At 67.0% G+C, this 26,419-nt stretch overlaps 15 protein-coding genes and 1 non-coding gene across 16 annotated transcripts; 8 read left to right on the forward strand and 8 right to left on the reverse strand.

Moving 5' to 3' along the window:
- Positions 1–39: 39 nt before the first annotated feature.
- On the reverse strand, positions 40–450 carry Q8F55_003355 (uncharacterized protein; the record flags this gene model as incomplete). Its single annotated transcript, XM_069351899.1, has 1 exon — positions 40–450. The coding sequence occupies one exon, from the start codon at positions 448–450 to the stop codon at positions 40–42; it is 411 nt and encodes a 136-aa protein (XP_069209317.1).
- A 390-nt stretch (positions 451–840) lies between these two features.
- Positions 841–929, reverse strand: Q8F55_003356. The gene has a single exon. It is a non-coding gene; the product is annotated as a tRNA-Met (tRNA).
- Positions 930–1,095: 166 nt separating this feature from the next.
- On the reverse strand, positions 1,096–1,314 carry Q8F55_003357 (uncharacterized protein; the record flags this gene model as incomplete). The annotated part of the gene is made up of 1 exon (XM_069351900.1): positions 1,096–1,314. The coding sequence occupies one exon, from the start codon at positions 1,312–1,314 to the stop codon at positions 1,096–1,098; it is 219 nt and encodes a 72-aa protein (XP_069209318.1).
- Positions 1,315–2,188: 874 nt separating this feature from the next.
- Positions 2,189–2,578, forward strand: Q8F55_003358 (uncharacterized protein; the record flags this gene model as incomplete). Its single annotated transcript, XM_069351901.1, has 1 exon — positions 2,189–2,578. The coding sequence occupies one exon, from the start codon at positions 2,189–2,191 to the stop codon at positions 2,576–2,578; it is 390 nt and encodes a 129-aa protein (XP_069209319.1).
- Positions 2,579–2,883: 305 nt separating this feature from the next.
- Positions 2,884–3,562, reverse strand: Q8F55_003359 (uncharacterized protein; the record flags this gene model as incomplete). Its single annotated transcript, XM_069351902.1, has 3 exons — positions 2,884–3,067; positions 3,100–3,526; positions 3,559–3,562. The coding sequence occupies 3 exons, from the start codon at positions 3,560–3,562 to the stop codon at positions 2,884–2,886; spliced, it is 615 nt and encodes a 204-aa protein (XP_069209320.1).
- Positions 3,563–4,346: 784 nt separating this feature from the next.
- Q8F55_003360 (uncharacterized protein) lies at positions 4,347–4,865 on the forward strand (the record flags this gene model as incomplete). The annotated part of the gene is made up of 3 exons (XM_069351903.1): positions 4,347–4,493; positions 4,527–4,621; positions 4,679–4,865. The coding sequence occupies 3 exons, from the start codon at positions 4,347–4,349 to the stop codon at positions 4,863–4,865; spliced, it is 429 nt and encodes a 142-aa protein (XP_069209321.1).
- Positions 4,866–4,961: 96 nt separating this feature from the next.
- Positions 4,962–6,899, reverse strand: Q8F55_003361 (uncharacterized protein; the record flags this gene model as incomplete). Its single annotated transcript, XM_069351904.1, has 3 exons — positions 4,962–5,432; positions 5,469–6,316; positions 6,614–6,899. 3 exons carry the CDS (start codon positions 6,897–6,899, stop codon positions 4,962–4,964), a joined length of 1,605 nt encoding a protein of 534 aa, XP_069209322.1.
- Positions 6,900–8,229: 1,330 nt separating this feature from the next.
- Positions 8,230–9,752, forward strand: Q8F55_003362 (uncharacterized protein; the record flags this gene model as incomplete). Its single annotated transcript, XM_069351905.1, has 5 exons — positions 8,230–8,831; positions 8,865–8,968; positions 9,024–9,315; positions 9,350–9,473; positions 9,507–9,752. 5 exons carry the CDS (start codon positions 8,230–8,232, stop codon positions 9,750–9,752), a joined length of 1,368 nt encoding a protein of 455 aa, XP_069209323.1.
- Positions 9,753–10,429: 677 nt separating this feature from the next.
- Positions 10,430–11,699, forward strand: Q8F55_003363 (uncharacterized protein; the record flags this gene model as incomplete). The annotated part of the gene is made up of 3 exons (XM_069351906.1): positions 10,430–10,543; positions 10,680–10,923; positions 11,125–11,699. 3 exons carry the CDS (start codon positions 10,430–10,432, stop codon positions 11,697–11,699), a joined length of 933 nt encoding a protein of 310 aa, XP_069209324.1.
- Positions 11,700–12,031: 332 nt separating this feature from the next.
- Q8F55_003364 (uncharacterized protein) lies at positions 12,032–13,000 on the forward strand (the record flags this gene model as incomplete). The annotated part of the gene is made up of 3 exons (XM_069351907.1): positions 12,032–12,259; positions 12,294–12,537; positions 12,570–13,000. 3 exons carry the CDS (start codon positions 12,032–12,034, stop codon positions 12,998–13,000), a joined length of 903 nt encoding a protein of 300 aa, XP_069209325.1.
- Positions 13,001–13,367: 367 nt separating this feature from the next.
- Positions 13,368–16,092, forward strand: COG4 (Golgi transport complex subunit 4; the record flags this gene model as incomplete). The annotated part of the gene is made up of 8 exons (XM_069351908.1): positions 13,368–13,844; positions 13,879–14,004; positions 14,051–14,282; positions 14,322–14,848; positions 14,889–15,308; positions 15,342–15,686; positions 15,725–15,826; positions 15,865–16,092. 8 exons carry the CDS (start codon positions 13,368–13,370, stop codon positions 16,090–16,092), a joined length of 2,457 nt encoding a protein of 818 aa, XP_069209326.1.
- Positions 16,093–16,351: 259 nt separating this feature from the next.
- On the reverse strand, positions 16,352–17,191 carry Q8F55_003366 (uncharacterized protein; the record flags this gene model as incomplete). Its single annotated transcript, XM_069351909.1, has 2 exons — positions 16,352–16,867; positions 16,904–17,191. The coding sequence occupies 2 exons, from the start codon at positions 17,189–17,191 to the stop codon at positions 16,352–16,354; spliced, it is 804 nt and encodes a 267-aa protein (XP_069209327.1).
- A 2,353-nt stretch (positions 17,192–19,544) lies between these two features.
- Q8F55_003367 (uncharacterized protein) lies at positions 19,545–20,564 on the forward strand (the record flags this gene model as incomplete). Its single annotated transcript, XM_069351910.1, has 4 exons — positions 19,545–19,922; positions 19,972–20,197; positions 20,324–20,397; positions 20,448–20,564. 4 exons carry the CDS (start codon positions 19,545–19,547, stop codon positions 20,562–20,564), a joined length of 795 nt encoding a protein of 264 aa, XP_069209328.1.
- Positions 20,565–20,865: 301 nt separating this feature from the next.
- Q8F55_003368 (uncharacterized protein) lies at positions 20,866–22,586 on the reverse strand (the record flags this gene model as incomplete). The annotated part of the gene is made up of 3 exons (XM_069351911.1): positions 20,866–21,826; positions 21,874–22,150; positions 22,193–22,586. 3 exons carry the CDS (start codon positions 22,584–22,586, stop codon positions 20,866–20,868), a joined length of 1,632 nt encoding a protein of 543 aa, XP_069209329.1.
- Positions 22,587–23,078: 492 nt separating this feature from the next.
- Q8F55_003369 (uncharacterized protein) lies at positions 23,079–24,843 on the reverse strand (the record flags this gene model as incomplete). The annotated part of the gene is made up of 5 exons (XM_069351912.1): positions 23,079–23,320; positions 23,367–23,648; positions 23,684–24,055; positions 24,116–24,261; positions 24,491–24,843. The coding sequence occupies 5 exons, from the start codon at positions 24,841–24,843 to the stop codon at positions 23,079–23,081; spliced, it is 1,395 nt and encodes a 464-aa protein (XP_069209330.1).
- A 495-nt stretch (positions 24,844–25,338) lies between these two features.
- Positions 25,339–26,397, forward strand: Q8F55_003370 (uncharacterized protein; the record flags this gene model as incomplete). Its single annotated transcript, XM_069351913.1, has 5 exons — positions 25,339–25,393; positions 25,584–25,835; positions 25,873–26,037; positions 26,075–26,275; positions 26,330–26,397. The coding sequence occupies 5 exons, from the start codon at positions 25,339–25,341 to the stop codon at positions 26,395–26,397; spliced, it is 741 nt and encodes a 246-aa protein (XP_069209331.1).
- Positions 26,398–26,419: the final 22 nt, after the last annotated feature.

Genomic DNA, 26,419 nt, shown 5'->3' on the forward strand with positions numbered 1-26,419 from the left:
GAGGATGTGGGTGGCGAGTTTGTCTGGGACGGTATAGTCCTAAGAGTCAGACGGAAAGGAGGGGGGACTCACAGAGGGCGGCAGCTGTCCCAGCAGGGCGAGTGCGAGGTCGCCGGCGCCATACACGACGGCGACGGGGACGCGGGGGCGGCCAGAGCGCACCTCGTCCCGGATCCACACGACGAGGAAGACGCGGGCAAGCGCGCGCAGGCGGCGGCCAAGCGTGACGGCGACGGCTTGCTCGCTCGGCGCGGAGATGCACAGTGCCAATAGGGATCCAAGGAGGGTGGGGTACAGCGCGAGCAGGCAGTAGGGCGGGTCGAGCCGCCGCGCAACGCTGAGGGTGGCGAGGGCGAGCACGGCGACGATGAGCTCGGGGGCCGCGAGGGCGAGCAGCGTGCCGGCGGCGGCGAGGGGCGACAGGGCGAGGGTTAGCAGCGGGCCCGCCATGGTGCCGTTGCCATTGCGAGGGAGTGGGTGGAAGAGTGGAAGAGTCGAGATGTGAGTCGCCGAGGCGCGGTCATCAACCACCGCGTCATCGAGGAGGCGGCGCACTTGGCGGGCAACAACCCGGCCCGGTTGCGCGGAACAGTTCCTACGCGACTGCCGCAGCAAAGCTTACCCCGGCGTCTCGCATGCTGCAAGCATGCATCGAGAGACGTACAGCTCGGCCTCGCATTGTGCAGCGCGTGTCCAGACTGCAGCGGGGGGCCGAGGGACAGGTACAGTGAGGTGCGTGACGGAGAGATCCGACCAGCTACAGCAGTGCAGCACACACCCACACGCCGTGTCCATGTCCATGCATTGTCCTTGCCCTTGTCCTCGCCGCCAAAAGATGTCTATCGCCGCTAGGTCTCGATCCTAGGATCTCCAGGTTCCAGGAGAACACGTCCTATGAGCCTGGCGCCGTTCCACTGGGCCACGGCGATGGTGTTGGGGTGCGGGTGGGTCGAGCGCGTGCGGGGAAGAGGGGGCGACGCCGGGGCCGTGATGAAGGTACGAGTCGAGCGCTACCCCACTGCGCGTCAGCGTGCCCGTCGCCCCAACATACCGCTTAGGGCGGAAGAGGGAAGGGGGGTGAAGGTGCGGGTCGAGCTACACCCCACTGTTCGTCCCAACATACGGCTTAGGACGCGCCGGCATCTCGGCGAGCACGACGCGCCGCCCGCGCAGGCTCTTGACCACGGGGCGGGGGCAGCTCTCGACCGGCGCGACGAGGGCACGGCGCGCGAGGTCGCGCCAGTCGGTGTGGGACAGGCGCGCGATGGGAGCGGCGGCGGCGAGGAGGAGGAGGGCGAGGGCGAGGAGCTTCATCTGGGGTCGGGGGTCGGAGGGTGGGTCGTCTGCGCCTCACGGCCGGGCTTTATGCAGACTGCAGGCTCGCGCCGGGCAGCGAGATGCTATGCGCGCGGTTCATGGCGCCGAGAAGCGAACACGAGAAGGTTGGAACCTGGGACTGGGCCGGTGCCGTTCACATGCTGCGGTGCGGCGCAGGTTCCAACCTTCTCGCGGCGCCGTCTATCGCTCACCGGCTGTGTGGACGCTACATGTAAGCAGGCGTCAGTACAGTAGCAGAGCCGCTGCGAAGTGAGAGCACGAGTCAGAGAAAGTGTCAGCCTGGGCCGGCGGGAACGCGAGAGTGGTCGAAGCAGAGACAGTGTGGCCGGCGCCGAGCGGCGCACACTGCCCGCTGTCGGCGAGCACGCGACCAACCCACGCCCGGCGCTGTCGTGGTCCGCTCGCGGCCGAGAACAGCGCTCAGGCTGTGCTCGTCCCGCCCACGCCGTCTATACTTGTCCCGTCGCCCACCGCTCGGAGATACGCCGCGGCATTGGCGATAAGATTGCCCTGGCGTCGTCGTCTGGCCGAGGTCGGCGCGCGTGCCGTCGTGGCTCCGCGCCGTGGCCCCGCCGCCGACTCGGGCATCGGTGCCCGCTGCAGCTCGGCGCTCGGTGCAGCTCGGGACGTTTGTCAGGCCGCGGGGGTGTGCTGGCCGCCGTTGAAGGGGCCGGCGCCACACGAGATCCGCAGTTGACGGTGGTTGACGTCACCTCGCTTCGGCGACCACTTCGGGACCGAGCAGCCGCGGCGCGCGGCACGGCGCGGTATAAAGGACGCAGCGGGCAGCAACGACACCTCCCATCCACTCTTCCCTCGTCTCCTCTCCTCTCCCAGCTCCACCCACACCATGCTCGACCACATCGGCATTCAGGTCTCCGACTACCCCGCCGCCAAGGCCTTCTACACGGCGGCCCTCAAGCCCCTCGGCTCTGCGCTCATCATGGAGATCCCCACCGAGCACACGGGCGGCGCGGGTGTCGCCGGGTTCGGGAAGGACGGCCAGCCGGCCTTCTGGATCAGCGACGCGAAGAAGCGCGCCGCGGGCAGCAACGACGCGCACGTCGCGTTCGCTGCTGCGTCTACCGCCGAGGTCGACGCGTTCTACGCCGCGGCTATCGAGGCCGGCGCCGAGTGTAATGGCAAGCCGGGGCCGCGCCCGCAATACCACCCCGGGTACTATGGCGCGTTTGTCACGGACGCGGATGGGAACAATGTCGAGGCGGTCTTCCACGGCTGAACGGCGTAGGCGCGGGGCAGGGGACAAGGGTTGACGGGGTTGAGGGTTGATGGTGAGTGGAGCGGGGTGGAGCCCTACCGAGAGAGAGAGAGAGCCGGAGCTAACTGCTCCAGATTAAAAGTCGAGGCGTGGCACGATGCATGAGGTAGCAAGTCGCCGGTGTGAGCCTGTTATCAGCTGCGAGGCGCGCGTCAGTTGCCGCGCGTTGGATGCATGCGCGATTTTCCATTCACCGCGACACAACAAACAACATTCATGCTATTCGACAACCCCCCACCATGGTATCAACTGACGCAGAACCACCGCTACGCCTGGCGCGGCACGCCCAGCTCCGCGGTCGGCACACGCCCCACATCGCCGAGCTGCGGCGCAAAGTGCGCGAGCAGCGCCTCGAGGCGCGCGATGCGCTCGCCCCTCTCGTCGGCGTTGCGGCGGCGCGGCGCGCAACAGTGCTCGACGTACACCGGCAGGCCGTCGTCCTCGTCATCGCTACCGTCAGCAAGCCCAAAGCCAGCACCCACCTAGCGGCCTCAGCCTCGGCCGCGCGCCACTCGGCAATGCTCATGCCCACGCCGCGGCGCTCGGCGCGCCGCTTCTCGTCGCACACGCCACAGCCGTGCACCCGCAGCTCGCCGTCGCGCAGGTGGAGCCTGTGCTCGGCGCGCGCGACGTCGCCCGATACCGCAGCGAGTTGCTTGGCCGCTGCGCGCGGGTCGTGGCCGCGCGCGATGAGGTAGGACGCCTTGGCGGCGTGGCTCGCGCTCGGCGGCGGCGGGGAGGCCTCGGGGGGCAGCGAGAGGAGGGGGAGCGGCGGCGGGCTCGGCGTCAGGCCCGAGCCGCTGCTCGAGGCCGAGAGCCGGCGCCACCACGAGGGAGTCGACTCGACGCTGCTGGCGCTGCCCACACTGCTGGAGGTGCTGGAGGTGCTACCGCCGCTGCCCTTGTCGTCTGGGGTGAGCGCCGTCGCGGTGTGCACTTACCCATCGATGTGAGCAGCAGCTCAGAGTGGGGTGCAGGCGCGGTGCAGCGCCACGCCGGCGTGATTTTATACAGTGGCCACTGTTTCGGCGGGCCAATGGCCCAAAATAACGCACGCGGCTGTCGTGGCAGGCAGCTCGGTGCCAAGATCGACAATGCGTGGAGCACGCGACCGGCGTCTGCGTCTGCGGGTCTGCCGCGGCTGTCGCTATCAGTCGAGGGGTGATCAGTCGTGACCCGCTCGAGGCATGGCTTGAGGCATTTGTGAGCGTCCAAACAACGCGCCACGCCCAGCAGCGGGGTTCTCACGGCGACGTTATCGCGAATGGGATGGGGAGCTAACATTCTTCAAACCCCAATGCACAAGGCGCACAGCACTGACGGCGGTGAAGCGCCGTCGACGTGGGCTATACATCGAGGGCTACCCGCCATGGAGCAGGCCCGTCGACGAGACGATGTGGCACGAGGCCACTTGCGTCCGACGCCTCGTCGACAGTAAGCGGCCACCGCGCCCACCGCGCAGATGGCGCCGAGTATGCGCTGCCTAGGTGCTGGCAAGTCAGGCGTAGCACAGGCGCGCCCCATACGCTGCGTGCAGGCTGACACCAAGACGCATCGCGCACGACGAAGCAACACCCCCGCCACGTGCACCACGTGCCGGATCTCGCCGGTTTGATGAAGCCCGATGGCATCATCAAATTGGCCCCCGCGCGAGCACTACATAACCTCGCCGCGCTCACCCACCCCCGCCAGATCTATGCTCCCCCGCCTCCAACGAGCAGCCCACACCATGTCCAAGACCCCCTGGCACGCCGCGCTCCCCACCCCCTCGAGCGCCCCACCCCGCATCACCGTGTCCGAGCTGCGGGCGCTCGCGGGCGCCAAGAAGGCCGGCGTCGAGTTCATTGTCGTCGACGCGCGGCGGGCGGATTTTGACGTGGGTTTGTTGGCCCGGCCGCGCTGACGGCAGGACCTCGGGTCCAACTACATCCACCGGGCGGCCATCAACCTCCCCGCGCATACCCTGTACCAGACGCTGCCTGTCGTCGGGCCTCTGCTCCAGAAGTGAGTCGCTTGGGCCGGGGGCCGCCGCCTCGCCCTGCGGGCTCGGCTGACTTGCAGCATCCCCCAGGTCATCTTCCACTGCAACTCGTGCAAGGCTGGATCCCGTGGCGAGCGCACCGCCGGCTGGTACCAGGACTACCTTGATGCCAACGGCATTACCACCTCCAAGGCCTACGTCCTCGACGGCGGCTTCAAGGCGCTCAAGGCCGAGGCGCCAGAAGAGCTCAAGGAGGTGGCCGTTTGACTCGCCCCAAAGATGTAACCGATGCAGCTACCCCTCACCTCCGCGCGACTAATCACATCTACCTCTATGGCTATGCGCAGACCCATGGTTGGCGACTCACGCCACCGTTGTGAACCTTCCGGCCGCAGCGCCCAGCACGTCGAGCACGGTCCGTGCCACGACGTCGGCCGTCCCGCCAACAGGATACGCCACCTCCCATACCCGCTGGTCGGCCCACCCGGCCGCGAGGTACGCGTCGACCATGAGCTTGCCAGCCGACAGGAGCACCGCGGCGGCCCACACACGGCCGAGCACACCGCCCACCGTCCTGCCCGTCTTCCGCTTGAAGTGGATCTCCGCCGCGGCGGCGACTCCAGACAGCGCGAGCGAGGCGAACAGCTTTGATGGCTCGGGCGGGGGCGAGGAGCTGATGCTCGCAAGGCCGTGCTGCGCGCCAGAGACAATAAACGTGGTCAGAACCAGCGCGAGCGAGGCAGTCGGCGGGTGCTCGTCGCTGGCGTCGGGGTACGGTGCGAGCAGGGGTCCAAAGAGGCCAAGAACGAGGGACGCGATCGAGACAAGCTGGTGCTGGGCTGTCAGTGCTGAGCAGACTCTTCAGCTCACTCGCAACACCTGGTGCCATTGACGCCCCCAAAAGTCCAGCACACTCGTCGGCGCCCATGGCTTCCCGAACAGGTCAATGTCCCAGCTCTCCGTCTCGAGCCTGCCGGTTCCGATTGTGGCAAGCGCAGCGAGGTGGTAGAACCCGGAGATGAGGAAGTATGCGGCGGCGGGGAGTGCGCTGATCTGGGCGACGAGGAGGCCGAGGGAGACGAGCAAGGTGGCGGCGAGGGCAGCACTGGGGGTGGCACCGGTGAGGATCCCCGCAAGGTCGGTCCATGACAACACTGGCCCGTCGTACTGCCTCGCAAGGCCGACGACAAGTCCGAGGGAAGCAAAGTGCCCGGCGGCGAGGACGCCGTGGCGGAGGAGCGCAGTGTTACGGTAGCGCGCATGCCTGCGAATGATTGGCACGCGGAGCAGGTGGGTAAGGTGGCGCGGGACTTCAATCTCCGACTCGACGGGCGTGCGGGGGGGCGTGATCTGGCCGTTGGCGAGGACGGCTTCGATGCTCGACACCGACGGGGGCAGAGAGCTCCTCCTTCCGCCCCGACCGCGGCCGCGGCGGCTGCGTGGGCTGCGCATCCCGGCGGACCATACGACCTTGGGCGCGCGACCTGTGTTTGGCCGCCCCGAAGTCTCGTCAACCCCGATCGAGCCAAAGCCAATGAACCGCTTCTCCAGCAGGTAGTTGATCGCCGCGTTGAGGTGCGAGCGCGGCCGGTCGTATGCCCGGCGCTGCGTATATGGGTCCACGACCGTGTGCTTGAGAAGCGCGCCCTCGGCATAGAAGAAGGCGACGTAGATGTCGGCGTAGGATTTGAGGTAGTTGAGGATCTGGAGCCTGGGGTCTGGGTGTGTGAGCGGGCCAAGGCGCGTCAGGTGGCATCGGCACTCTCTCCGGTCCCCGCCACCGGACCCACGCGTGAGCCCAACATCCGTCCTCCCCCCACGCGAACAACAATACCCAGCCCAGACGCCGCCTTAGTTCCCACTCCGCACGGGGCCGGCGCGATCCAGGGACAGCGGGCCCGTGCCAACGCTCGGCGCAGCCGTGCGGCGCTCGCGGCGGCTCGTACGAGTGCGACGGCGAAACGGGGGTTCCCTGCCTGTTCCTGGGTTCCACGTCGACTGAAAACTGGACTCACCGTGTAGGCGGTAGGAGAGCAGGCTGTTGACGACGGCGGCGATGCCGAGCGCGCCGAGGAGGAAGCGCGCCGTGCGATTCCATGACTTGTCGGCGCGGGGCGCGGTGAGGAGGTACGCCTGCGGGAAGCCAAATGCGTGGGGGAGTACGAGCCAGACGAGATAGTCGAGCGCCGAGGCTGGCTCTGGGGCCGTGGAAAGAATGTGAGCGTGTAGGTTGTTGAGGGAAGGAAGGTGGAAGGGCGGGGAGCCGATGGGTAGCGGCTGCGTGTGGGATGAGGACCACATTTTGAGGTAGTGCTGGTTTCCCCCGTTGAGAACAGTAAGATTATGGGGGCAGTGATTAGGGCCGAGAAGTGAGAACAAAGAGAATGGAGAAGAGGAAGTGAAGCGCGATGGGGACAAAAGTCGAAACGCATCAGGACATTTGTTGACGACAATGCGCCTTTTTGGGCCCCGCGTTGGCCAGGCACATCCACTTTCGGGGGAAGGTCGCAACTGGGTGGCCACGACGGCGGCGGCGATGGCGATGGCGATGGCGAGGGGGTCGAGAGCATGGCGACGAACACATGCTCGCGCTCGACTCACTGCGAGGACTCAATCCCACGGTACAACGATTGTCATAGTCAGCGATCCACCGACCCGCTCTTGGCTGGTGGTCGTGAGTGCTTGTACCCTCGGGAGAAGGGGAGAAGGCGCAGACACGACCCGAGCTGCATGCACAAGTATCTGCGAGAGCCAGCGGGACGGTGGCGACAGCGAGCACTGCTTGACGCCGAAGCGCGGCGCCGCGCGGCGGGGTGGTCCAAGCGCTGTGCTGTGTACAGCCACCACGCCTCTTGGCGGCGGCGGCGGTGGGGGAGACAAGCCGCGGCACGCACCATGCGAGTCAGAGCGCCGTGCCGTGTCTCGGCGGAGCATGGTGTGGTGTGGTGGGCAGGTCCGAGGTCGAGGTGGGCAGTGCAGTGTGAGAATGCAATGCGGGTAAAGAGCCGTATGCATGTCGCAGATAACGACGAGGAATGTGCCGCTGAGGCTGCACCGCTCACCGGAAATGACGGCCAGTGGGCGGGGGTGGGCGGTGCACCCGCCGCCGCCGCCGTGATCACCGCACCGCCGAGGCGCGGCGCGGCGCGGCGACGGCGCGAGGCTGTACCGTGGCGACGCTGTGCGGTGCTGCACGCAACATGGTGCATGCTGCGTGCGTGCTGCTGGCGTGCTGCCTGCCTGTCTTGCCTGCACGGCTCTCTCCACGGCGCTCTGCACGCGCCCACGAGTTTGACAAAGGACTGACTAGATCTGGCCGACGCCGCCGTCAGATCGTTTGGCGCTTCCTCGTCGCAACTTCTCTTCCTTTTCATCGTCGCTGTCGTCGTCGCCGTTGTCGCTGTCGGTGTCGCTGTCGGTCCTCGCGTCGGTTGGCATCGCCAACAAGCAGTGCAAGAAGAGCCCATCACACCCTCCTCCTCAACAGGTACAGCCCACCCGCCGCGCACACACCCACCCCTGTGGCCAACATTAGCCCTCTGCTACATCTTGGCAGCGACAAGTCGACCGCGCAACACACATCGCCTCCCCCTTCCCTCTCCCTGCAGATCACGCATCGCAGACCACCACCATGCGCTCCGCCATCGCCCTCACCCTCGCCGGCGCCCTCCTCACCACCGCCGCAGCGACGGCAGCGCCGCCAGACGCGACCATCACGCCCGCCCCACATCCGCTGTACCGCCGCGCGCCGACCTTTACGCCGCTGACGCACACCGTCCCGGCGTACTCGCCGTTCTTCGCGTACGGGCCAAACGATCTGACCGACCCGAACGCAAAGCAGCCCTCGAGGCCCGATAACACGACCGTAACGTGGCAGTTTGGCGGCGTGCCGTCGTACGCGCAGGGCGTGCTCGGCGACTTTGCAGACAACGTCGTGTACGCCGACCAGGCCAACCCCAAGGGCGTCAAGACGCCGGGCAACCTCACCCTCAGCTTTTACGGCACCGGCGTCAAGCTGTACGGGTACTGCAAGAACGACACGCAGCTCAACGCGTGGTTCGACGGCAACTCGTACACTGGCCAGTTCCAGTGCCGCGACTTTTCGGGCTCGAGCAACCTCATCTTCGCGACCGACTCGCAGCCGTTCCAGGGGCACACGCTCGCGCTGGGGCTGTACTACTCGCGGCTGGTGGTCGCGTACGCCGAGATCACGACGAACGTGTACTCCTGGCAGTGAGTGTGGCGAGGATGCTGCGCTGACGACAGATCGACGGCGACGGATCAGTTGACTCAGGTCGACCAGGGCGCGCTCACGAGCAATGGCTCGGTGAACGAGTACTTTGACGTGCGACAGGGCCAGTGGAACACGGGTGGGTGGGGTGGTGGCGTGGTGGCACTAACGCGTAGACACTACCGCGGGCACAGTCTGGACAACCGACACCAACGCGGTCCTGTCGATGCGCGTGCCGGTCAACACGACGTACGTCGAAGTCAAGGCACCCCTCGGCCCCGACATGGGCAACTACTGGTTCAACCTGTCGCTGCCGTCGATTTCCGGCGAGACAAACTACTCGAGACAGGCGTGGCGGCAGACTGTCAACCCGCCAACGACGCTGTGGTACGCGTCGCTCGACCCGACACAGCAGTACACGCTGAACTTGACCTCGCCCGACGGAGGCAAGGTGGCCATGTCGACCGTCAACTTCAAGCTCGCCGAGTAGGTCCGCTCCTCGCTCCCCGCTAACCCCCAGCAACTTCCCCAAGGTGAACTCGACCGACGTCGCGACGTCTGTCGCGTCGTGGCGGAATAAGCCGACAAACAAGCCCGGCGGCATCCACATCTCCGCCAAGGCCGGCATGTGGATTGGCATTGGAGTGGGTGTGACGGTTTGCAGCTGCTGACGCCAGGTCGGCGCGCTCATCGTCGCCATCATTCTCATTGCGGTTCTGTTCCGCTTCGGCCTGATGCACCTCCGCCGCAGAGACCGGCACAAGCGGTTGAGTGCCCTGCCCGAGGGCACGGGGCTGAACCGCCTCAAGTCGGTGTACCGCCCGCTGCGACCCGACGACGACGACCACGAGGACGCGTTTACGGTGCCGCGGGATGCGCCGCCAGTGCCGCGGCTGCCGAGGCAGTACTCCACGCCGTACTAGGGGGTGGCGGGGGTGTCACGAAAAGCGTTGTGATAATGGTGTCTATAGAGTAATATGGCGTTGGGTTGCATGGGGAGGGGGTTGGGGTGAGGCCGGCGAGGCACGGTGTCGTGTCGCGCGCCAAGTCTGTCATGCTAGAGGGGTGTGGCGTGTCGAAGGTGGACTGTAGGCTTGCCCACAGATAGCACATGTGCACCACGAGCCGGCCGCGACAAACCTTGCGACAAACCTTGCAGAGATCTCGGGTGAGGTGCAGAGGGTGGCCGTCCAGGGCGGGGTGACGTGAAAGGTGCCAAGCAAGGAGGTGGTCCTGAAATGTCAATCTGCCTCATTGAGCGGTGGTCGCTCGTCCGTCGTCGGCCTGCTCGACCATGTTCTCGTCGCTGGCCTCGACCTCGCTATGACGGCGGCACGCATGCATGCATGCATGCATGCATGCATGCTCCCCCGTCCGCCAGCTCGCAGCGCCGCCGCACCGCCCGACCCGCCCACGCCGACTGATTTTTTTCTGGCCCCCGGCGCGCCCTCGCGTCCCGTGGCCCGCGTGTGCCGTGCCGTCCCTGCCACTGAAACGCGACGACCGACGCGCGATGCCGAGAGGGCTCGACACGGCAGCTACATACACCTCGCGACATCTCCTCTTTCCTCTTGACTATAATCCCCACGCACAACGCACAATGGACTGGCTCTCAAAGACGTGCAACAAGGCGTGGAGCAGCGGCACGCTCGACTGGGCGCCGACGGCCGAGACGAAGAAGGCGCAGTACGACTTGTTGAGGCGGCACATGGGGGTGAGTCTCGCCGCCGAGGCCGCAGGCCGAGGGGGCCGCGCCGAGGGCCGGCTGGCCTGGTCGTCGCGGGGAGGGGGGAAGGGGGGAGGGGGGAGGGGGGAGGAGGAGGAGGAGTGGTGCAGTGCTAACCCCCCAGCTCGCAGTCGCAGGCTGCCTCACCGACACGCTAGTCATGGCCGACCCCCAGCTGGCCGCCTTCCTCCGCTTTGCCGAGCAGCTCCACCTCGCAGACTACGCCTACACCGAGCTCGAGGACGCGCGGCTGCCCAGGATTTACAACGACTTTGTGTGCGAGGTCAACCACTTTCTCCAGCGGAGGGGCGGGGCGGCCGCGCTTATGGCGAGGCAGATTCGGGGGTACTACTCGCTTGATGAGTCTGGTGAGTCCGCGAGTGCAGCGAGCGGGGGTGGGTGGCGGGCTTGCTGCGGCCTTGCTGGAGGGCGGGTGGACGGCCCCTCATCAGCTTGCTCGAGGACCGGGGTTGGGCCAGACCACCTCGAGCAGTGAGCGGTGGCCGGGACGCCCCGACGATCATCACCTCAGCCGCCGCCCCTTTGACACATCACTGACTCCAACCCAGTCGACATCGTCACGCCCGGCCTCGACGCCGAAGCCGTGCTCAAGGACCTCGCGGCCGCCACCGAGGCCGAGGTCCGCCGCCTCTCGCCGCCCGCCACGCTCCCGGCCGAGGCCCTCGCCGACCCGATGCCGCTCCCCGCCTCGGCGCGGCAGTGCATCACGCACGCCACGGTCGTGATCGACGCAGTCGCCAAGGCCGACGCCGAGGGGCTGCTCCACCGCGGCAGGCTGTTCCCCTCGGCGTCGCTCGTCGGCGCGCCGACGCACGCGCAGGTCAAGTACGAGGTCACCGAGTTCTACCGCCTCAAGGAGGGCAAGGACGCGGCCGTCGTCGGCTTCGTCGGCGACGAGTCGGGCAGGGGCGTGCACACGAGCCTGGCGGGGTTGTCGGCTTGGCGCAGGTGCAACCGCCGCGACTATCGCGACAACAAGGACAAGGGCAAGGCGAAGGCCGCGGCGCCAAGAGCGAGCGCTGAGAGCACGGGGAGCGGCACGAGCGCCGGGTCGCGGGTCGACGCGAGCTTTGTGTCGAGCGTGGATTCGAGTGTCGATAGCGAGGCGGAGGCGGCGGCGTAGTCGGGAGGCGGGCGAGGCGGGGCCGAGGTAGACCCCCGGCTGTACGATACGATGGACAGTGCAAAGGCCGCCGGGCGTGCGTCGTAGACGCCGGTGCGACTGCACCTGCACTGACGCAACTGACGTTCTGACGCACGCGCCGTGGTGCAGCTTCGCCGGCCCAAGCGAGGTGCGGGTTGCACAGCCGTCGATTGACATGAATCACGTTTGACTCTGGTGTCCAGACTTGCCGTTCAACAGCAGAGCGACTGGGGTCGGCGTCGACCCGGGCCACGGTCCAACACATCACTTGCCACCTCGCCACCTCCCGCCTCGCCGCCACTCCGACCCCCATGACCACCCGCCACTCCAACGCGTCGATCGCGTCCCGCGCGCCGACCGAAGCCCGCTCCATCACCGACTGGCTGCAGGACCGCCAGTCGCTGCGCGAGTGGCTCAAGCAGCAGCACATAGTCAAGCACCTCTTCCGCAAGTGGGACGAGATGCGGTACCGGCGCAAGGTGTTTAGTGACCCCGCATTCGGCGCGCGGGAGTTTGAGCACGTCTGGAGGCAGCTGCTCGTGGGTGGCGGCGGCGACCACACGCTCACGCCAGACCGACTCCAAAGCCGTCCGCACCGACCCGATCATCGCGGCCGACCACCAGGTGTCGCTGGTCCTCGGGCTCGTCGACGCGTGGGAGCACGCGCACTACGAGTTCAACGACAAGAACATGAGCCGCCTGATGCGGCTGTACAATGAGTTTGTGGACTCTGTCCAGAGCTTCACCCTCGACGGTGGGGGAGGGGCGCGCCTCATGGCGCGCGACATCCGCCTGGTCTACGACCTCGCTCCGGACGGTAAGCCCCGCGTCTACGCCGCTGACACCCAGCGCCGATCGTGTCGGCCGGCGGCGCGGCCGAGCGCCGCGTCATGACGGCGCTCTACCGCAAGCGACATGACGCCGTCACCAAGGCCCTCGCCACAGCCTACGCGTACCGCAAGCGCGAGGAGCTCACGCTCGAGCCGCACATCCCCGACTTTCTCGGCGTCGGGCACCTGCTCGAGCTGGTGAGCGTCGTCGAAAGCGCAGACATTGAGGGCGTGCTCGACCCCGTCGCCCTCTTCCCGCCCGGGTGCTTCTTCCCCAACCACTACTACGTGCGCGCGAACCTCCACAGCTGGATCGACAACAAGCACGACGTGGGGTACACTGGCTTGCTTGAGCTCGCGGGGTGGCGCGACACGCTGGAGCGGCCCGAGATTGGGCGGCGCGTTAGCTTGTCTGCCGGGGGAGGCTCGGTGCGTAGCTTTAGTGGGTGATGCGAGGTGGACTGGACGAGGAGGCGAGGGGCCACAGTGGCGGCGGCGCGATTAGCAGCGGCAGCCGCGGATTAGAACTGGCGCTTATGGCGACTCCTCTGGTATTAGTAGCAGCCACGCGCCGGCCCCCACGCGTTTGTCACTCCGAGGTGCTCGCTCGGCGTGTCACTATGCATACTAGAGTGCTGCACCTATGCACGCACACACCTGGGGGGCTCTCTCGCCTGCATGCACGCAGCCGGGCCAACCTAGCAAAGACAGCCGCGATCACGTGACCCACCTCGCTCACCTCCACGCAACTCACAACCAAAGCCGACCCAACCACCTCGACAACGACAACAACACCACACCCCACCCCACCAGCGCCATGGCCACCCCCTCCCCGGCCCTCACGCCGCCCTCGGCCACGCCCGCGCCGCTCGACCCGCGCGACATCACCGACGCGTCGCAGATCGCAGCGCAGCTCGCGCTCCTGACGCGGCGCGAGGCCGACCTCACGCTCGCGCTCAACGCGCTCATCGCCGACCGGACGCAGGTCGACGGCGCGCTCGGCCGCCTCTCCCAGCTCACGGGGGACGTCGACCAGCTCAGCATCGAGGTGGACGGCGTTGCGTCGGGCTCCCGGCCCAACGGGCACGCGCATGGGCAGCAGCAGCGCATCACGTCGCGCGGGCTCGGGATGCAGGCCGCCGACGAGTGGGACGACGCCGACGGCCTCGTGGCCCGCGTCAACCGTGTGTGGGAGACGAGCGAGCGCGTCGGCGGGAAAGTGCGCAAGCTCGACGAGGAGATCGGGCGCGTGCGCGAGGCGGCTGACGTCGTCACCGAGGTGCTGGAGCTCAAGGTGGGGAGCAGGTGCAAGCAGGGGCTGACGGCAGAACGCGCTCCAGACCCTCGCGGTCGCGATGGACAAGAGCGACTGGGAATCGGCGTCGCGCAGCTGTAAGCGTGCGATGAGCGTCAGCCGGGCCGTGCTCGAGGGCGAGTTTGCGGGCTCGGTCGTGGTGAGTGGGGTTGTCCACGCGCATGACGTTGCAACTCACGCCCCAGCCTACACCCCAGTCGCCATTACCCCCGCCGCAGCAGCTCGACGAGCTGCGCAGCTCGCTGCTCCGCACCTTCCGCGCTGAGTTTGACGCCGCCGCAGAGCGCAAGGACGAGGGCGAGGTCAGCCGCTACTTCCGGCTCTGGCCCGGCATCGGCGCAGAGGATGAGGGGCTCGAGGCGTACGGCGACTTCGTCGTCGGGCTCGTCAAGGCCAGGTCGACGGCGGCGGGAAAGCGTAAGTGCGGCGGGCCATTCGTCCTGCTGACGTCCCCAGCCTCGTCCCCCGTCTACTACCTCACAAACCTCACCTCGCTCCTCGAATCCATCGCGCACATCATCGACCAGCACCAGCCCGTCGTGGACAAGTACTACGGCACCGGGCGGATGCGCAAGGTCGTCGGGCGGCTCGTCGCCGAGAGCGATCGCGTGGTCAAGAACCTCGTCGAGGGGTGGGAGGAGGAGCGGCGCGTTGGCCGGTTGATATCAGAGACCAAGCAGTCGCGCTTCGCCCTCCTCTCCAACCCGGCGCTCGCGCCACCCCTCTTCGCCTCGCTCACAAACCCCGCGGCCGCCAACCAGCTCAGCCTCGCCTCGCTGGCCAACACGACGTCCAACCTCACCTCGACGCTCCAGTCGTACGCCCCGGGCCGCAAGCAGGCGCCGCCCACTGGCACCGCGACGCCCGTGCAGGAGGAGGAGCCGGGACCAGACCTGCGCGATGTCGATCGCATCCTCGGCGAGCTCGTGGCGCTCGGTGGACGGTGGGCCCTGTTCCGCCGCTTCGTGACCTCGCAGCTTTCAGTGAGTTGAGATGTCACTGGCCGTCAACTCACACCTGCAGGACGAGGACGGCGACCACGCCGCGCAGACCCAGGCCACCGTCGAGCTGTTCGAGCAATCGGGCTCACAACGCGCAATCGAGAACCTCCTCAAGGTCTACTACACACCACTCGAGACGTGGTACCTCCGGACATCGGTCGAGAAGGCGCACCGCCTCGACTCACCCGACACGAGCGCAAAGCCGCACCTCTCCTCCATCCTCGACGACACGTTCTACCTCATCAAGCTGGTGCTCAACCGCGTCCTCTCCAGCGGATCCGTCTCCACCCTCTCCAGCTTGCGAGAGAAGATCACGAGCGTCCTCGAGACCGACTACGCAGCGTACATCGGCAAGAAGATGGAGCTGCTGTACACCGCCCCTGCGCCGCACGACCGCGCCGAGAAGGAGCGACGGGACAAGGACCAGAAGGCGTCGTACATTGTGAGTGGCCCCCGCATTCCCCACTGACCCCAGATCTACCTCAACGACCTCGACGTCTCGGCAGACTACAACGACCGCATGCTCGCCGAGATCCGCGCCAACATCCCGCAGGTGTACCTCGAGAGCGAGCTCGCCGCCGTGCTCGAGGAGCTCGACCTCGTCGGCGACCTCTCGAGCCAGTTCCGTTCCTCGTCGCGCTCCGGCCTCGAGCACCTCTTCAACCAGGTCACGAGGCCACGCCTGCGCCCCATGCTCGACGAGTGCTACCGCGACGTGTCGTACCTGCTCGACGAGGATGCGTTCGCCGACGCAGAGGAGAGCGACGTCGTGCGCCGCCGCTTCGTGCGGCAATGGGAGGGCATTGTCGAGGGCTTCAAGGTGGGTGGCTTGTTCGCTCTTATAAACTAACCCACCAGGACGCCTTCACAGATCACAACTACCAGACATTCTTCAACATGACGGTCGAGACGCTCGTCAAGCCGTGGGAGAAGATGGTGTTCAACATGCAGTTTTCCGAGGTCAGTTGGGCAACGCGTTCACTGAACTGACCCCGCAGCTCGGAGCGATCCGCTACGAACGCGACATCCGCGCCGTGGCAAACTACCTCTCCACGCAGGCAGCGTACGGCGGCGCCCGCGACAAGTTTACGCGCCTGTCGCAGATTGCCACAATCCTCAACCTCGACGCGGATGAGGACCCAGACGAGTTCTACTCCAACTCTGGCATCCCGTGGCGTCTCTCACGGCACGAGTACAACACTGTCGTTGGGCTGCGCGAGTTTTAGGACGATGCATGGTTGCTTGCATGATGTTGGCTGGGCGAGATATGCAGGGTTCGCCTCTCGCCGAGTCAGTTCCCGACCGATTCAGTTTCTGACAAGCTCGGTCATCCCCCCCCCACACCCCTAACACTTCTAGAAGTTTACATTTACTATGGCACAATGTATGGCATGCGAGTGAGTTGCAGTGTGGTTTGGTTTCAAGTTGGGGGTCGAGTTGGCGAGGGTGGTCAACACGCCTCGACAGCATCTTTGGGTTGGTGGCCTAGTAGCCCTCGGTCACCTCGGTGGCATCGGTGATCTCGGTGCCCGCGGCGTCGGTGGCGTCGACCTCGGACGTGGCGGCCGAGACGAGCTGGCTGCCGCCAAACGACCCGGCGTTCTCGCGGTCCATCGCCTCGACCTCGAGCCAGCCGAGCACGCGCTGGACGCCGGGGCGCGTCTCCTCCTTGCCCATGGCGACGCACTCCTCGCCGCGCTTCCGCATGGCCGACACGAGCGACACGAGCCGGTCCCAGCGGCGCTCGAGGGCAGGGTCGTCCATCGCTTCCTCGAACTCGTCGTCCTCGCCGCCGCCCGAGGTCGCGCCCTCGTCGTCGCTTGATCTGTGGTGGGCTTGGGGCGGGGAGGCCAGCGGGGTAGCGGCCAGGGGCGGCGCGATGCGCGTCTCGCGCAGCATGCGCCGCAGCTTGGTGATCTCGCTACGCTGCTTGGCCTTGGTGCCCTCCAGGCTGCGGTTGATGGCTAGTAACGACGAGTTGGAGATTTCAAGGTCTGCGATCTGGGTGGGTTAGAAGAGACACTTCGCAGAACACACCTTGCGCTCCACCTTGGCCTTCTCAGCGTCCGAGAAGCCGTCGGCGGACACCACAGCCTTGAGCTTGAGCTCGTCGTCGTGGTCCTCGATATCACCGTCACCGTCGGCCTCAGCGTCGACAATTGTGCTGCCGCTAAGGCGATCGCGGCCCAAGCGCGGGAGGTCGAGCTTGTGGCGCACGGGTGAGTATCCGCCTTCGCTGGATGAGCTCATGCGGCGAGGAGACCACGCGTTGGCACCGCGGAGGGGCGTTCCGTCCACCGACTCGATGGATCGCGTGGGCGTCATGAGCGGGAGCGCGACGGTTCGCAGTTCTGGAGACGTCGGAGGCAGGGGCAGGGGTGGTGGTGGGGCGTAGGGGTTCCAGGGCAGAGGGTGCGGGTGATGTCTGCGCGTCCGTCTGTCAGCGACACTGCCAGTGTCGGCTGCGCCGGAGAGCGCGAGGCCAGAAGAGGGGATAGGCGACGTGGGGCAAGATGCGGCAGGGTGTTGGAAGACATGCTGGAACACAGGGTGCAAGGGTGAGACGGCATCGAGGGGTCGGGTTGGGCGGACGGGTGATGAGTGGTTGGACGACGGTTCGGGCTCGACCAGGCTGGCTGACCCAAACGGAGCCGTCCGAGGGCTCGGCGCTTCCAGCCCAACGCCGAAGAGCGGGGGTGGCGACGGCTTCCGTTCGGGAACGAGCGTAGACGGTGACAGAAGCGCTGTAGATCTGTGTTGGTTTTGCAATGCCGCGATCGTTGGGAGGGGCGACGACACGGCGGTCATGTTGACGGATGCAGGAGTGACTTGGGCAAGTGGGGATACTTGAGGTCGCGATGCAAGTGTCGCCCGGAAACCGAGACCGTCTTCTGGTGAGGACGGCAGAGCCGCGGGGGCGGGCATAGGCGATGGCACGGATGTAGCTGGCGTGGGCGTACCGGGCGAAGGACGAATATGCGGGGCTGCGCGTGTGCCTGCTGCGACCTCATGCGTAGGTGGTGGAGTTCCTTGTGCCGATGTTTTTGCTTTTGGCGTACTCGACGACGTCTGGGCAGAGGACGCGCTGATTCCCGACAACACACTCGAGGCCGGTGTCGTGGGTCCTGGTGTTGAAGATCCCGAAACGATGGACGGCGAGCGGGCCTTGGTGATCCCACCTGCGGGTGGAGCCGGCGATGCAGCAGTGCCACCTGCACCAGCAGCAGCCGCAGCAGCAGCAGTGCCGTGCGAAAGACGCCTGGCCGACGACAGCGACGACGGCGTCGGCAGGCCCGGAGCTGTCGTAACGTGCGAGGCCGGAACGTGTGCCTTTGCCACCAGGGGCTTTGCGTTTGCGGCGGCGGCGCCTCTTGTCGCGGTGCCTGCAAGTACGGAGCGGGGCGCGCCGGCGTTGACGGGGGATCTCGCGCGGGACGAGGGAGCCGACTCTGTTCGCAGACCTATCGACGACGAGGGGGCTGTTGTCGACGGGGTGCGGGCCAACCTGTGGGCTGGGGTCGAAGAGCCAGAGGGAGTGCCGGCTGGGGAAGAAGCAATAGACGCAGGGTTGACGCGCGCCTTTAGCCGGGGCTGCGTCGAGGCAGTCGTCGATGTCGACGCGGACCCCGACGCGAGCGACGATGTCGACTGGGTCGGCGTCGACGACAGGCTCATTTGGCCTGTTACCTGCGTGACGTTAGACGTGCATCTGAGACAAGGACCTACCTTGCGGCGGACCTGTGGCCGGGGTGCTGCAGAGCCGGAGCCAGACATGACGACGGTGGTGGGCGAGATGCGGGCGGTGCGGGGGCTGGGATCGAGGTTTGCATTACCCCGCCGTGGGGGGGATGGCGAGGTGGAAGAGGACGAGGACGAGCTGCCGCCGTTGTCGTGTTTGAATGCAGGCGGAGTGAGCGAGAAGAGGAAACGGTTTGAGAGGGAGCGATTTGGGGTCGTAGGCGTCTTTGGCTGCTGCTGCTGCTGCTGCTGCTGATGCGATGGGCGCGTCGTAGACTTGTCTCTATACCTCGGCGACGGCTGCTGGCTCCATGTCGAGGAAGGCGACTGCCTTCGCGTAGGAGACGGTGGGGGAGGGGCCAAACGTTGTGCTGATGATGATGCTGTTGTTGACAATGATGACGGTGTCGTCGGCGTCGTCGCCGTCGCCGCCGCCGCGGCTGCAGTGTTGACCTTCGGAGATGACGGCGGCCGAGGGCGGGACCAATTCGACATTTCCGGTGGCAATAACCCACGCGCGGGGGTGGGAAACCTTGTTTGTGTTTGGGCCGAGTTTGGCGATGGCGAGGACGAGGGTTGCGACAGCGACGAGGGTACAAGTGACGGCGAGGAGGGGGGAAGTGAATGGACGACGACGAGGCGAGCAAGACGTTGTCACAAAGGAAAGTCATGAGGTCGAGAGCGTGACGACGAACAGAGCACAAGTGATTAGAAATGGAATTGTAATGGAATTAGTGGCGATTAAGGTTGATTAGAAAATACTTCTAATGCCTCCCTCCTCCCACTCCCCCACGCGTGTTTTGGCCTCGATGTCACGTCGTGTTTTCCTCGACTCGTCCATCATTCTCCATCCACAAGCAACTCGCATCCAACTTGCTTCCAACCTAACCCCCATAGCCCCACACCCTCCCCCACGCCCTCCCCCGGTCCCCGCCGCGCAATGAACAACTTTCCAGGCGGCGCGCCCATGTTCCCGGCTGGCGCCGGCGGCGCTGGCGGACAAGGCCTCCCGCCCCACCTGCAGCAGCAGCAGCAGCGCGCGCACGCCCCGCCAGGCCACCCACAGGCCGCCCATTTCGCAGGCATCAACCAGCCAGGGCTCGCACACGGTCCCCCCGGGCACATGCAGGTGGACCCGGCCCACCTCGCCATGCTCCAGCAGCAGGGCTGGGCCCAGCAGCAGCAGCAACAGCAGCAGCAGGCCCAGCTCGCCGCGCTCGCGTCTGCTGGCCAGCTGCCGCACGCGCTCGCTGTGAGGCAGCAGCAGGCGCAGGCCGCTGCACAGGCCCAGGCACCCAGCGGCAAGAAGAAGAACAAGGTGGGTGAGGGGTGGTTTGGTGTGGATTGCTGTCTCACACTATACGCAGCGCGGACCGGCGGGCCAGCTCCTGCCCCGACACATGGCCGCCATGCAGCCGCCGCACGGCGCGGATGCGTACGCCAAGAACGCGATGGCGCCGCCTGGTATCGCGGTGGACAACATTGAGCCGTGGGCTGATCTGCTCGACGAGCTGGACCCGAGGGAGCTGGCCATGGGGCGGTTTAGGACACGACATGAGATTATGGCCGAGATCTTTGGCCCAGAGCCTGTTAGTGAGTAGGACGGAGCTGGGCGTCGGCCCAGCGACGTGAGCGGGGGGTTGACCCCGTTTGCGTCGCCGAGAGCGCTTGCTCGGCCACACAGCCGCATTGCATATCCCGGCCCCGCTGACCCCCCAGACTCAATACCAGACGTCACCGCGGACCCTTGGGAGGGCCTCGGCGTGAACGGCGAGACGCTCGAAGCCAAGGTTGTGAGTTGTTGCTTCATCTCGCCACTAGCCGGCGCTCACGCCCGCCCCAGCTCTCGCTCGAGAAGAGCAACGCCGAGCTCGAGGCCAACTTTGAGGCGGATCTCGAGGCGTGGCGCAAGCGCCTCGAGGAGGCGAGCCGCGACCCGGCGGCCGTGGCCGCGGCGTAGCGTAGCGCGGCGTAGGCTGTGCTGTAGAATGCTGTATGACATGAGTGTATGCGTCGGGGGGCGGGCGTCACGGCGGCTGCCGGCAGGTCGGAGACAGAGCCGCGGTGGTCGGGTAAGCCAGAGCCTGCGCGTGCACGAGACGAGCAACAGGCCCGATCCATGCCCCCAAGACATCTTGACGATCGCAAACGAGACGCTGGGTCGCGGACCTTGCGGCGCGATCGAGATCGGTCACTCGCAATCGCGCACACGCCACACACTTGCATGCTGCTACAACTTCTTTGCTCTCTCGACCCGCACCCTACGCCCGGACAGCCTCACTAACCCCATACAGCGCCTTCATGACCATCTCGTCCTCCCAGCGCGCGCCGACAATCTGGAGGGCGAGCGGCGCGCCGGTAAACGTCTCGGCGTCGTACCGCGCGGCGTTGAGCCTGTCCTCGTCGCTCAGCCACTCCCTGTCGCCCTCCCTATCCGCCCTATCCTCCGGGTTCTTGGGGTCAACAAACAGGCCCGTGGGGAACACGGCGCCAGGCATGTCGAGGATGTTGAAGAGCGCAGTGTAGGCCCAGTACTTGCTCGTGCCGAGGACGGGCGCCGGGCCGGGGTACGCCGGCGTGAGGATGATGTCGACCTTCTGGGCCGCGAAATACGCCCACCAGTCGACGCGGAAGGCGTCGCGCGCGCGGTTGAGCGCCATGATGCCGGCCGCGTCCTCGGCCACGGCGCCGGCCATGATCCACTCGGTGAGGGGGAGGATGGGCTCGCCCGTCGCCGCGGCCAGGCCGCGCACGTACGCGCCCCCGTCGGTGAAGTAGAGCTTGTGGAGGATGGCCCAGGACTCGGCGGTGCGGTAGGGCGTGAAGTCTACGACGTCGTAGCCCTGGCTTTTGAGCCGGTCGACGGCGGCCTTGAGCGCGCGCCGCATCGGGGGCTGCGGGACGACGACGCCGTCGTCCCACATCACGCCGATGCGTGGGCGAGCCCCGCCGTGGCTGAAGACCGCAGTCTCAGGCCGCCACGGCATGCCGACCATGGTCGGGTCAACTTTCCACGGCTCAGCGGCGAGGATGGCGCTGATGAAGAGCTCGCAGTCGCGCGCGCTCACCCCCATCGGGCCGACGGCGCCGATGATGGTCTCTTGGCCAGGCATGCCGCCCACGTTCCCGGCCTTGGGGATGCGCGCAGCCGTGGGCTTGAAGCCGAACAGGCCGCAGTTGGAGCACGGGTTGCGGATCGAGCCGCCGATGTCGGTGCCGATGCTGGGGGCGGGTGAGCTCACATCAAGTAGGGAGCGGGGCCGACTTACCCGAGCACACTCCCCCCGCCGGCGATGAGCGCGCTCTCGCCGCCCGAGCTGCCGCCCGGCGTCAGGCGCGTGTTCCACGGGTTGAGCGTCTGCCCGAGGAAGCTGTTGGTCTCGAGGTGCATAATCGCCTGGGGGTTGGTCGTTTTCGCGTAGAAGACCGCGCCGGCGGCCCGCAGCGCCGCGACGATGACGCTGTCCCCCGCCGGCTGGAGGGCGGGGTCGAGCGCGCCCGCGAGAGAGCCGCACGTCCGCGCGCGGCCCGCGAGCGCGATCATGTCTGCCGTGTCAGCGCTTCTTCTCTCCCACTCCCGGCGCTCACCCTTCACGCTGATGGGTACGCCGTGCAGCGGCCCGACGACCTTGCCCGTCCGCTCGAGCTCCTCGTCGAGCGCGCGCGCCTGCGCGACCGCCTCGGCGGGAAAGAAGTCCATGACGGCGTGCGTCGCCTGCGCGCTGATCGCCGCGGCCTTGGCGTAGGCCGTGGCCACTTCCACCGCGGTGTAGGTGCGCTCCGCGATCGCCGCGGCGAGCGCCGTCGCGTCGAGCGTCTTGATCTCCTTCTCTCGGGCGGTGAGGAGGCCAGAGTCTTCGGGCAGCCGGGTGACGTTGAGCGGGAGGTTGGCGAGCGTCTCGGGCGAGAGGCGCCACTCGGGCGGGATCTGCGCCGCGATGCGGGCCTTGTATGCCTGTGCTTGGGTTTTCCAGTCTGTCATTGTGGGATGCTTGTGTCGTGTGTGTTTAGGACGGGTTAAGAGGAGATGGAGGAGGAGGGGGAGGAGATGCGATAGAGGCAAGCGTCGGCTGACGGCAGGTGCGATAGCCGCTGTGGGGCGGCGGCTCGTCGGTCGCCGTCATGTGCTCGCGTCTGCCTCGTACCGAAGCAGCGCGGGTGCAGCGGGGCAGCGCAGCGGGGCAGCGTAGCGGGGAGGGGAGGGAGATGGGCGGCTAGACAGCGGCGCGCGGAAAGGCAGATGCCGAAGACTGGGCGGGTAACGGGCGGCAACGGGCGGCTATGCGGCCCGCTCCGCCTCCCTCTGCGACTTATCGGCAGCGATGTAGTACTGACGACCATGCATCGTCGAGCTCGGCGATGCACGCGCCCGCTTCCGGCCGCATCGCTATCGCAGGCTCGGCTCCAGCCCGCGCCTCGCACAGTCTGCACTCCGCCTTGCATCCCGACTACAAACTAGCCCTCACGCCCGTCCTCACACCCCCGAGTTCTTGCCCCGCAGAGGGAAGAGCGCCCCCGCCACCCCGCCGGCAAAGGTGCACGCCGACACGAATATGAGCAGCGGGCCATAGCTCGTCGCGCCGTACGCGCCCGCCGCGCCCTTGAACGGGCCGTACTGCAGCAGCTTGGTGCTGATCGGCCCGGAGGTGAGGTTACCGACGCCGCGGAGGGCGATGAGGAGCGGCAGCGCGAGGCCCGGCACCATGGGGTCGCCGTCTGCGCCGTCAGCCAGCCGCTGGTGTCTACACCCCGCCCAACCTACCGGCCATGATCGTGACCATCTTGCCGTACGTCCCTGCCACGCTCGCGCCCGACAGGCCCCACACGATCGAAAACGCCACGAGCAGGCCCGAGCTCGTCCCCAGACCCCAGAGCAGCAAACAGCTCGCCGCCGCGACGGTGCACCACAGCGGGAGGATCCAGCGCACCGGCACCCGGTCGGAGATGTACCCCGTCGTCATGAGCCCCGGGACCGTGACGGCGTTGAGGATGGAGAGGATGGCGGCGCCGCCTGGCCGCGTGGCGTTCACCGTCGCGGCGTACGCTTCCCATTAGTCATCCGCCCGCGAGCCCACTCACATGGCAGCCAGAGCATGGGGATAAAACTCGCCAAGCTCGTGATCATCATGAACGCGAACGCGACGGCCGGCGCCCGCGCGCGCACCCACCGCCAGTCCATCTTGCGCCGCCGGTGCCGGCGCACCCCGGCCTCGCGCGGCGGCAGGGGGATGCGGCGCTTGATGAACACGACAGCGACGAGGTTGAGCGCCGCGTACGACAGCGCGAGGGCCAGCATCGTGGCCTTGTACCCGAACCTGCCGAGAAGCGCGCTCACGACGAAGGGGTAGATCGTGCCCCCGACGCCGGCGCCCGCGAAGACCGTGGCCGTGGCGAGGCCGCGGCGGAGGTGGAACCACTCGAAGATGATGGTCGCGCAGGGGAGGTAGAAGGCTGTCGTCGAGCGAGCGTTAGCGAGCGGTGGGTGAGGAGGGTACGAGCGACCCTACTCACCACCCGAGAACGGGTACATGATCCCGAATGTAATGACCAGCTGCCACGCCTGGGTCACGAACGCGCTGGCGACCAACCCGGCCGTGGCCACGAACAGGCCCAGCAGCTGGATGTGCCGCTCGTACCACGGCAGCGCGGCGAAGATGCTGCGGGGGGTGAGCCGGCGTAAGCGAGAAGGCATTCGTCGGCGCGTTGAGAGTCTCTTCCTCCTCCTCCTGTTGCTCCCCCTCTCCCCTCCCCCCAGCGCTCGCTGCGCTGGGACGCGACTTGCCCGCCCACCACCCAAGCAACGCTCGCAAAGGCATCTTGCCCGCCCGCCCAGCGGCGCGAGCGCTCCTACCGCCCACCACACCCCATGCTCTGCGCTCAACTCACGGCCCCATAATCGCCCCCGACGCAAACAGAATCGCCGTCGGCAGCGTGCTCGCCAAACTGAGCGCGTTGGCGTCGCCCTGGCCCGGGAAGAGCGAGCTGGACCAGTACTCGTGGAGCACGCCGACCGAGAACGGAAAGCCCCACACCAGCGCGTCCATCGTCGCCGCGGCCACGAGGAAGAGGATGGCGTCCTTGCCCTTGTCGACGGGGGGGAGGGTGGATGTCTCGCGCTCGGCGGGGGCTTCGGGCTCGGCGGCCGCGTCGGACGCCGGGGACGCTAGCGCGAGCTCGTAGATGTCGTCCTTGCTTGGGCTGCGCAGGGGCACCTCAGCGCCGACTGGCCCTGCGGGCATCGTGCTGGTTGCTGCCATGGGTAGTGGTTAGTGCATGCGTGAGTTGTGGGAGCGCGTGAGATCGTTTACAGATGAGTCGGCAGGGTGGGGGCGGTGGGGTCAAGGTTGCTCGTTACGACGTGCCGGCTACGCGAGGCGAGGCGCGCGGGTGGGAGCCTTGGCGAGAGCAACGTTGGCAACTGTCCGCCAGTCTTATAGTGCGCAAGGTCGATGCAGCGCTGTCAGTGCAAAGCAGTAGGCGGACAGCGCATGCATGCTGCCCCGCGACGCGCCCCGCATCCCCCCCAGCGCCGTCGTCGCCCATGGCTGTCGTGCTTTCGGCCAAACCAAGAGACCAACTTTGGCTGGGGCGGCTAAGTCCGGCGACCGCAAGCAAGCACACTCCGGGCCGTCCGGGACAATGACAAGCGCCGCCGCCGCGACGTAAGATGCCATGACTCCGCGACCCATCTCACTCTCTCCTCTGCACTCACACTCACCCACACCCCATCCACCATGTTCGTCATTGAAGGAAAGCGCGCTCTCATCACCGGCGGCTCGGCCGGTCTCGGTGAGTGCGGCGCCGCGGACTGCGGGGCCCGGCGGGGTGATCCGCTCATCGTCGTCGTCGTCGGCATCGTGCCGGGGCGCGGTGTTTGGGTTGCGAACGCGCCGCGAGCATTGAGCTGCTTGCATCCCGCCCACCCCCGCAACTCCACCCCAGCCCGCTCACCCGCTCACCCACTGACGCCCACCCCCAGGCGCCGCCGTCGCGCAGGCCCTCGCCGCAAAGGGCGCCCGCATCGCCATCAACTACAGCTCGAACGCTGAGCGCGCGCAGAAGACGCTCTCCGGACTCAGCGGACAGGGCCACGTCCTCGTCCAGGGCGACGTCTTCTCGCACGACGGCATCAAGGAGGTCGTCGCCAAGGCGCAGAAGGAGCTCGACGGCGCCATCGACATTGTCATCTCAAACGCCGGCTGGACAAAGTTTGCCCCCTTCAACGACCTCAGTGCGTGCCCGTGTCGGGGTGGTAGACTGACCCACAGACGCCGTCGCCGACGCCGACTGGGAGAGGATGTACCGCGCCAACGTGCTCTCGCACCTGTGGCTCGCGCAGGCGACCGAGGCCGACCTCAAGAAGACGGGCGGCTCGTTCCTCATCTCGGCGAGCGTGGCTGGTCTCCGCCCTAGCGGCAGCAGCATGGCCTACTGTGGGTATCCCACTCGCGGCGTATGCTCACCCCGCAGCCGTGTCCAAGGCCGCGCTGGTCCACCTCACAAAGTGCCTCGCCAAGGCGCTCGCGCCGAGTGCGCGCGTCAACGCCGTCGCGCCGGGCCTCATCCTCACCGACTGGTCGGCCGGGTTCACCAAGGAGCAGATCGATTTTGCGACCAATGCCGCGCTGCTCAAGAAGACGAGCGAGCTGGATGACCTGGCCAACACGTTTGGTGAGTGGGGTCGCAGTCGAGGGGCCGGCGTCGGGGGCAGGGCTAACTTTGCAGTCTCGCTTGCCGAGAACCAGTCCATCACGGGCCAGATTGTCGAGGTGTCGGCTGGTCTTGGCCTCTAGGCGGGGAGAGGGAGAGGGCGAG

The sequence above is a fragment of the Vanrija albida genome (assembly GCF_041260175.1).
Source record: "Vanrija albida strain AlHP1 chromosome Unknown contig_3, whole genome shotgun sequence".
Lineage (NCBI taxonomy): Eukaryota > Fungi > Basidiomycota > Tremellomycetes > Trichosporonales > Trichosporonaceae > Vanrija > Vanrija albida.